The sequence below is a fragment of the Electrophorus electricus genome, chromosome 16, assembly GCF_041902795.1.
Source record: "Electrophorus electricus isolate QZ-2024a chromosome 16, ASM4190279v1, whole genome shotgun sequence".
Classification (NCBI taxonomy): Eukaryota; Metazoa; Chordata; class Actinopteri; order Gymnotiformes; family Gymnotidae; genus Electrophorus; species Electrophorus electricus.
The window spans coordinates 15,027,501-15,037,500 of NC_137512.1; the positions used below are offsets into that span (position 1 = coordinate 15,027,501).

The window sequence follows — 10,000 nt, forward strand, 5'->3', positions numbered from 1 at the left end:
GGGCAGCCAAACTGTAGGGCCCCAGGACTGGAGCCGAAATCCCCTGCTGGATGGCATCTCCGAACACAGTGTTCACGTTCGGTTCAGAGGGCACTGTGGCACCCCCCGGTGGACAACCACTGACGGGTGGTGTGACATTGGCCGGCTGAGTGTTCCATTGTGTCCCTCTTTCAGATGAGACCAAGCTGAAGCTCTGGAACGTCACCAGCAGCAAGAATGTGCTGCAGCCACCCAGCATCTTCCACCACCTACCCCATCTTCTGGCCAAGGAGGACAGCCTGCAGCCAGCCGTGCACGTCGGCCAGGGCCGCACCGGAGGTTTGGGGTGGGGGTGGGGTGGGGGGGTCATCCACTCCTCTCTCATCATACTCCTTTAAAGACATCTTTTACCTTCTCTGTCTCTCACCGTCTCTCTCTCTCTCTCCTTCTCTGTTTCTGTCTCCTGTCTCTCTCTCTCTCTCTCTCTCTCTCTCTCTCTCTCTCCCTCTAATAACATCCTAGCTATCACCTGTTAGCTTGCCTTGCTGCTCTGTGTGATGTTGCCCTAGAAACTGCAACCCTCCCCTTCAGCCCCGCCCCCATTACAGAGTACCAGTATCACGGGCCTGAAGATTGTTAGGTCCTATTCCCTACTGAACCACAGATGTGCGTGTGTGCGTGTGTACGTACATGCGTGCATGTGTGCATCTGTTTGTTTAACGTACTTTAATGATCAGTTGTGAAGCCTACAACTGATTCCAGGGCCTGACGTGACAGTTAATGGACCTCATTTGGCACTGTGCTAGTTTTACATGAATAAAGTCCACGTATAGCTTTAATGAAAATCTAAGTGCTTTTTGCTCATTTATATGAGCAGGTGTGCTGAGCAAAGGAAAAGCCGTCGCTGGTTATTTAAACCTGCCTGTGAATTTGCCTCTTCTTTTGCTTTCAATCTCTCTCTCTGTTTCTCTTTCTGTCTCTCTCTCTCTCTCTCTCTCACTGCTTTCATTTTTTTTTCATTTCCATCCCACATTCATTGCGGAATGGTAAGATTTTGAAGCATTAATCCTCTGAAATGTGCCAGTAGAAATCCAATACTCATGTCTCATTTTCCACACTGTTATATATGATTGGCTTGCTAATTCATATCTGACAGTAGTTGGATGAATTTCCTCCCTGTCCTTAGTGTCGATAGTGATGGGTGTGCCCAGCGTGAAGAGGGAGGTACATTCCTATTTGACAGACACGCTGAGTTCGCTGATGTCAGAGTTGAGCCCTGCTGAGAAAGAGGACTGCGTCATTGTGGTCTTCATTGCTGAGGTAGGACTACAACTCCCATGGTGCATGACTCATTCATTATCCCCAAGGATCCAGATGCATCTTCGAGAACATGCTTCATGGTTTGGACATTCGTGTTTGACCATGAGATTTTCAGTTTGTCTTTATATACCTTTGTGTTTGTGTTTTATATGTATTTGACTTTTAGCAGCTCAGCGAGTTCTCACACAGTGTAAACACACCAATGGAGTGTGTGTGTGTGTGTGTGTGTGTGTGTGTGTAGTTGGTCAATGAACTCCTATCTTGTTGATGAGAAGCCTGGTGTACTCGCATATCTATCAAGAGACCTCGTTACTGCGGCGATCCCACCAGGTCTTGCCGACCCATCCATTCCATAATACCACGCTAATGGCCTGGCTGCTAATCCAGCCCGTTAACAGCCCTGACCAATGATAGCAAACGGCACTGCTGCTGAGCCTGCAGCAGGAGTCAGTCATTAGAATTTGTGATCAGGCCAATTAGAAAACATGCCTTCTGGGTAGACACTTGCCACACAAACAATGCATATAGCTAGCTTCCGCACACACGTTCAGTGGGTGCCGAGGCAACTAAGAATGATGTGCGTGCGTGCGTGCGTGCGTGTGTGTGTGTGTGTGTGTGCATACAGTACACATGCACAATGTAGAACAGATTGCATAAGCCAGAAAGCAGATCGCCTCACAGAAAGGTCAGTGGTGAGTGACCCTAGTGTGTGTGTGTGTGTGTGTGTGTGTGTGTGTGTGTGTGTGTGTGTGTGTGTGTGTGTGTGTGTGTGTGTGTGTGTGTGTGTGTGAGGAACAGAGCGTGTCCTCTTCCAGCCATAATTATGGATCCTTTCCATGCATCAAATCATTATGCCCATAATGGGGTTTCGAAGATGCAGCCTCCCACACAGTACACAGAGCAGGCTGCCAGTCGGACACACCCACAGCCATCTGTCTGTGTCGGGGGTGTGTGCATGCGCGTGCGTTCGTGCGTGCGTGCGTGGTTGTGTCACCAACCTTACTATTACTATATATGCTAATAATTACTATTCACCTGCATTACTATTATTATATACAACTAATTTCTATTCTCCTGCATTACTATCATTATATATTACTAATTACTATTCACCAGACATAGAGATCTCTTAGGGAAGCTTGCGTGAACACATTAGAACACATTAACATTAGAATTAGTTTATTTACAAGGACAATGCAATCTGGGCATCCACCAATCTGTGAAGGTGTATGTGAGTGGATGGGATTGCACGTAGATGGTGTACATGGGGGTGCACATGAGTGTTTACGTGGGGGTTTACGTTAGTGTGTATGTAGGAATGTACGTGGGGGTGTACATGAGAGTGTACTGTAAGATTATATGGGGGTGTACGTGAGGGCGTACTTGGAGGATTATGGGGGTGTATTATATGCGGGTGTATGTGAGGGTGTACTTGTGCGATCATATATGGCTGTAAGTAAAGGGTGTACTTGCGTGATTATATGCCGGTGTATGTGCGAGTATGTGCCAGAGCGCTAATTAACATCTTTGAGGATTAATGTTCTTCACAGACTTTCAGTGTGAATCATTTGTGTTTCTGTGTGAGGACCTGTTTCTGCGTGTGTGTGTGTGTGTGTGTGTGTGTGTGTGTGTGTGTGTGTGTGTGTGTGTGTACCTGTGTCTTTATGTGTATGTGAATGTGTGTCCTGTGGGTATTCAGGGGCCATTCTCCTCCCATTATTTATGGAAAACCAGTTTTTCTCTCTGCCTAGTTTTTGTCCTGCCCTTATGGCCCACTGCGCAGTGGGATGCGTGTGGGTGGGTGGGAGTGGGCAGGGATGTATGTGGATATATATGAGAGAGTGTATTTGGGTTGTGTATATGACTGTGTGCGTGAAGGTATATATTATTGTGTATGTGCTGATTTGTGTGGGGGTGTGTGGGGGTGTATGCACCAGAGTTTGCATTAATTAACATGGATTAATGGAACTAATGAACACTCTTGGCAATTGGAAGTAGAGAGAAAAGAAAAATGTGTGTGTGTGTGTTCCTGGTCTGTTGTATGACACTAGGGAGGCCAAACGTGGTTTAAAAAAATTAATTAAAGCTTTTACAATAGTCTGTGGTGTTGTTTGTCTTAGGGGGGCTGTCTCTGGTAAATGCATTCTGGCACATTTGAAAGTTAAAAGGAACCGGTTCTCAGATCAATTTTGGCCAGCAAGATGACTGAGTTTTGTTTTCCTTTCTTTTGACACATTTCACATGTACAGCTAAAAGATACTACATCTATATGTAAGAGGAAGTGCTTTAAAAACCATGTATATGGTTTGGTGATCCCTAGATGTTCTGACCAGGGTCTAGCATGAGCCACACTTAAAACTAGCTCTTAAAAAGTCTGAAACAGAGCCAAATGAACTGGGTTTACAGCTAAAACTGACTCGTTAGCTGATTTGTCATACAAATAATTGTCAATTACAATTTAATTGGCAGGTTTATTTAATCCACTATATCTAAGTATGCCTATATGCCTACAAATAGTATAACACACACACACACACACACACACACACACACACACACACACACACACACACACACACAAACACTTATGATAAAGAATATCAACGTATTGGAAAAATATTATAAATTAAATTTACTATTATAAGTAAATAATAAGATATAAATCAAATAAATGGCAAAAACTGCCAAAAACTTCTACTCATTAAAATTATTGGGCAATTACTAAAGGATGTTGAAGTTGGTGCATGCGTTTAGAAGCAAAATAGTTTCATTGCACGTTTTGTAGGAAGGCTTCACTTCTGCTGCACATATTTTAAGCAGCCGATAAACTAATGTGTAGGTTACCTAACATAATCAAAACATGGTTTAAGTAAATTAATGGATACAAAGACTCCACTTAATTTAACAGCCATCCAAACCCTAGATTTTATTGCACTTGGCTACTTTTATACATATACTGGGTCAGAATACACATAAGCAAGCTGTCTGAGATTACTTAATAACTCGGCGAGGTTTGACATGTCAGAAACACAAGTAGATGATTATTTTGGCTCACAGTTTGAATGATATTAAATAGTGTACATACACTTTCATTATTTGTTAGCTACAGTCCTGGCTAAGTTTTGAGACTGACAAATTTTGGCTTTCACAAAGTTTACTGCCTCAGTTTTTTTAGATCCTTTTGTCAGATGTTTGTGGTATAGTGAAGTACAATTGTAAGCATTTCATATGTTGGTTTTTTTTTTTTGTTTTTTTTTTACTTTTTATTGATGAGTACATCCAGTTTAAGCAAAGACTTAATAAATACAGGGTTGACCCTTCTTTTTTAAGATTTCTACAATTCGCCTTGGCATGCTGGATAGCAGCTTCTGGGCAAAATCTTGACTGATGGCAACCCATTCTTGCCTAGTCAGTGCTTGGAGTTGATCACAGTTTGTGTGTTTTTGATTGTCCACCCTCTTTTTGAGGATTGTCCACAGGTCCTCAATGGGATTGAGATCTGGGGAGTTTCCTGGCCATGGACTTCAAATATCAATGTTTTGTTCACCAAGCCACTTGGTTATCACATTTGCCTTGTGACACGGTGCTCCGGCATGCTGGAAAAAGCATTGTTCATCACCAAATTGCTCCTGGATTGTTCGGAGAAATTGCTCTTGGAAGATGTTTTGACGCCATTCCTTATTCATGGCAGTGTTCTTAGGCAAATGTTTGAGCAAACCCACTCCCTTGGATGAGAAACAACCCCACACATGAAAGTTCTCAGGATGCCTCACTGTTGGCAGGACACAGGACTCATGGTAGCACTCACCTTTTCTTCTCCAGATAATCCTTGGTCCAGATGTCCCAAACAGTCTGAAGGCGGCTCCATCAGAGAAAATAACTTTATCCCAGTCCTCTGCAGTCCAATCCCTGTACATTCCTGCAGAATGTCAGTCTGTCCTTGATGTTTTTCTTGGAGAGAAGTGGCTTCTTTGCTGCCCTTCTTGACACCAAGCCATCCTCCAAAATCCTTTGCCTCACTGTGCATGCAGATGCACTCACACCTGCCTTCTGCCATTCCTGAGCAAGTTCTGCACTGGTTGTGACCCGATCCCATAGCTGCATTCTCTTTAGGAGACGGTCCTGGCGCTTGCTTGACTTTCTTGGGGGCCCTGAAGTCTTCTTCACTGCAGTTGAACCTCTCTCCTTAAAGGTCTTGATGATTCGATAAATGGTTGATCAGCTGCCTTGTCCTAGTTAACGCTTTCTCCTGAGCTAACGAGAAGATCACTGAAATGATGTTGGCAAGGCTGATGTACAGTGGCAGGAATGCAGTAATGTTTGTGATTAAGTTAATTTTCATGGCAAGGAATGACTGCAATTAATTGTAATTCATCTGATCACTCTTCACAATCTAGAGTTAATGCAATTTGCAACAATAAAAACTGAATCCGCAAACTTTGTGAAAACCAAAATTGGAGCTAGTCCCAAAACTTTTGGCCATGACTGTACGTTGGTGCAAAACTGAAGCAAACTTGAAACACCAAACACTGAGCTATACAGTTACATTTGGGGTTCAGGGAAAAGTGCTTTTTATTGAAATCCTTTATACACACTGAAATTAAGAAGCAGATGACCTTGTGTTCAGTCAGTGTTGTCTCAACATTTGTTGTAATGACAGGCATCAAATTCATATTTTCTTTGATGCATTTGATATCAAATTACAATGGACAATACTCACTGTCAGCCCTTTTATTCCTGAACAACTCTATATATGACTGAGCTAATGTCGTTTTAAAATCCTCGGGTACTAGTTCACAGCTGCCTTCGATACATCATAATCCATGCTATCTTTGACAGAAGGTGAAGACCACACCCCCTAAGCTTTCTCTGCCGACCTGCATTGAAGTAGCAGTGTCCACAAATCCTCCGGCCATTTCAAACATACAGCAAAGTGCTGGGAAATGCCGAAATATATGTCTGCTTCTGTTTCTATTAAGGGAGGCACGGGGGCCTATGTGCTAGGTAACGGTAAAAGAAGAAGGTAACTCAGCAGCTGCTCCCGTAGAAATGCCAGTGCTGTGTGGAGCCAGGGAATAGGCTGGAGTCACAGGCTCAGCAGAAAGGACTGGAGATGATCAGGCCGGGAGGTGAACTCCTTCGTCTGGAATTCCTTCGTTTCAGCTCCCAGAGGCAAATCCCTTCTTTCACCTCCGGCTCCGTCTATTCTGAAATCATCCTCGGCCCTCCTCTCTGCTGAGCCTTCTCCTCTCGCTTCATATCTCCAAATGTGCATGGCGCACTTACCCAAGAGCCCCCCCCCCCCCCCCCCCCCGGGGCTCAGAGGACAGAGGGAATAGCGGCTCAAATCACAGTGCGGTCGCTCCAGCCTGGGACGTCCATTCGGCTGCTGGAATGGGAGTAGGCGGCTCTGTAGCCTACAGAAGGGTAGCTGCCAGATCACCCGCCTGCTCACTAATGGTATCAACAGGAGAGCAGAAAATGCAGAGGCCTCCCTTTTTAACGTCAAAATGTGCTCCTACCGAGATCTCCCTTTTAGCGTCAAAATGTGCTCCTATGGCCAACAAGTTCTCCACTTTTCTGAACTTGTCCAACCGCTCAATTGTCTAAAAATCTCAAAATGTCTAAAGAATTCCTTCAAGTCAAAAAAGCCATATCAACAAAGCAAATACTGCAGTTCTAACTGCCAAAAAGAGAAAACACAGCAATACCAAGGCCAAAATATTTTAAAAATGCCTTGTCTCACTGGAGTGTGTCTAGGGGACACTGGACATTAACATGGAGAACTAGGGAGAAAACCCGCAGAGGCACACTGTAAGCTCACCACTATTTTAATGCCTTTGAGTAGTCCAAAATCGCATCAATATTCTATTTACAAAATGTATAGCAATATACAAGGGGGTGGTTGGCCTTTGATGGTGCCAAAGAAATGAAAGAAACAAAACAAAAGTTCCTTATATAAAACACAGATGGGTGGTACCCATACCTTACATTCTGTGTATAAACACTGGGTCAGCCAAGTCTGTTTCTATATGCTTGTTTAGTTTAATCTGTGTCTAAACACTGGGATTGCTGAATCTGTGTAAGAACTGGGTTAGCCAAGTCTTTTTCTGACTGCTGGATTAGCTGAATCTGTATCCAAATGCTGGGTTATCTGAGACTGTGTCTAAACACTGGTTTACCTGAGTCTGTGGGCAAATGCTGGGTTAACCCCCAGATTTTAGCGAGAACATGGTTACTGTTACACTAGTGTGTAAACAGAAAAGTTGTCTCTCTCCTTCTCCATCATTAAACTAGGACAACATTTGAAATGGCATGAGTCTCCTCTCTAAACTTCCCTGACTCTCTCCTTTCTAAACTCAGTTGGAGTATGTGCCAACTCTCATCTTTGTTATGGTTATGCATCACCTTTAAAAGTGAAAGGGAAAAGTGGAGAGACTGACATTTACACTCTCTCTCTCACACACACACACACACACACACACACACACGCTCGCTCGCTCTCTTCTATCTCCCTGTAATTTCTAGGAGTGTTCCTTAACTCTCACTTTTTCTTTCTCCATCTTGTCTTTCACCCTTCTCTTTTCTCAGAGAGTCTTTTCTTGCCCCCAGCAAGAATTGGTATTTGGTATTTATTTATACTCCAAAACCAATTGCATATACATAAACTAATAAGACACGCGCCGACTGCCCTGTCTTACATGCGCGCGCCCGGCATATTGTGGTGTGTGTTTGGGCATGACTGTGTGTGTATGTGAGACAGAGCGACAGAGATTCTGAACGGTCATGGCACTAGAATACTAGAATGCTTGCTGTTTGCGAGAGTGTGCAATCTGATACGTGAGCGCTGCTTTGCTTTTAGATCAGCCTCGGAGCTTGCCTGATTAATAACAGGGAGATGTGTGTCATCTATCATGATCACGGGAGCCGTAATGAAAAGTGGGTTTGAACTGTTACCATTTGCCCTCTGTCTCTCAGAGAATCACGACCATGTGACCCAGTAATTGCTTGATGATTTATTCATCAGTTAATGGCTTTGTTAAACGTGCTGCTTTGGTCAAGGGAGTGGATTTTTCAGGCCCGACCTGCCCTGGAGTCAGTTGGTACGTCCTGCAGGGTCAGAAGAGCAAAGGCTGGAATGGACCATTGTGTGTGCGGGTGGGTGTGGAATTTAAATAGAAACCCGCAAGAGTGAGAATCTTGGGTTTCTTTCTCTATGGTGCTCTCTTTCTCTCCCTATTTTCTTCCTTCTACTGGTCCTTCACATGTCCTTGACACAGATGAAGCTCTTTCTCCTTCCTCCCTCCTCTTTCCTCTTTTGTACTCTGTTTACACCACGCGCTTCCATGAGTCTGTTTCATGCCCTTTCTAGCCTTAAAACAGGAATTGAGATGTTATTCTTTCACTCTTGTGACAGTCATGTAGGGGAATGCCACCTTTTGTTACAAAACTGTTATTCATGTGAAATTTATTTTTTTGTCCTCCCATTCATTCATTCTTTAACTCCCCCCCCCCCCCATTATATATAATCCTTTATCGTTATCTCTGCCTGAAAAAAAAAGATTTTGTCAAAGTGACTCCAGGTGTTTCCTGTCGGTCCTCTGATCTTGTCTTCCTCAGTCATTTACTCTCATCGGTCTCTCTATGGAAAGTCAAAAAACAATTTGAGACTGACAGTTTTGTTCACCCAGGGTGCTTCTGGGAAAAGCGCTGATGTGATGAGGACAGGGGGTCATGGTCGCCTTCATCCGGGCCACCATTCATGCATCCTCTGGGTGCATGTGTGTCTTTGTATGGGTGGTTGGGAATGAGCAAGTACTGTGTCTGTAACACTGAGTAGTCAAATGTGCTCGCCATTATTATAGAGTATTTAGGATCATGACAATGGTGTCTAATTTGTTAATCCCATGTATTATGGGATCCCATCTATTACTGGGCCCAGTGTGTGCTGGCTCTGCTGGTTCCATAAGGACTCTGCTCTTACTCTTACTGGACTTCTTTTGCATTACAGACGGACCAGCAATATGCCAACAGCGTTGCTGACAGCCTTAAGCGCCTGTGAGTATATCTGTTCTGTGTGAAGTGGTGGGTGTGGGTGTGTGTGTGAGTGTGTCCCTTGGGTACTCAGGGGCCATCTTCCTCCTCTCGTTTATACGAAACCAATTTCTCTCCCTGTTTTGAAACTGTTTATTTCTGGGGTAATGGCCCAAGGCACAGTGGGATGTGGGATGTGTGTTTCGCATCTCTATGTGCTGATTTCTCACACGGCTTTTGGTATATTTGTACACTTATGTGTCACGTATTCTCCAGAGTACAACATCTGTTATGATCAGAAGAAATAGTACAACATAATACAGCACACACACATGCGCGCATGCACATACACACAACACACAAAACCAAAATGATCAGGTTCTTGTTTTTGTTTTTTCTCTTAATGCAAACATAAGCGTATTAATTTCCTGATAGACAAATCTATGTACTACTTTTTGATGTCTGGCTTATAATTTCATGATCATGACAATGTGCAGTTGTCTCTGTCTGAGTGAGTGAGTGTGTGTGTACGTGTGTATGTGCGCGTGTGTGCGTGCATGTGTTAGCGTGTTTACTGCTCATTGATGATGTGTGTGTGACTAGGAAAACGCTCTGTCACTTCTGGTTCAATAGATGTGCCCGTTTCCCTGGCAACTGAGCCTACCCT

The 10,000-nt window shown here is 43.9% G+C and overlaps 1 protein-coding gene across 3 annotated transcripts in view; it reads left to right on the plus strand.

The window, feature by feature from the left end:
• The window catches only part of mgat4b (alpha-1,3-mannosyl-glycoprotein 4-beta-N-acetylglucosaminyltransferase B), a 74,523-nt gene that overhangs the window by 45,845 nt on the left and 18,678 nt on the right, over window positions 1-10,000 (plus strand). For all 3 annotated transcript variants that reach the window (XR_014117741.1, XM_027021987.3, XM_081699551.1), the window contains exons 3-5: window positions 175-318; window positions 1,166-1,299; window positions 9,311-9,357. Coding sequence is in view for 2 of the 3 variants with exons in the window: in XM_027021987.3 (XP_026877788.1) it covers window positions 175-318; window positions 1,166-1,299; window positions 9,311-9,357 (325 nt within the window). In the remaining variant the exon portion in view is untranslated. The remainder of the gene's footprint in view (window positions 1-174; window positions 319-1,165; window positions 1,300-9,310; window positions 9,358-10,000) is intronic.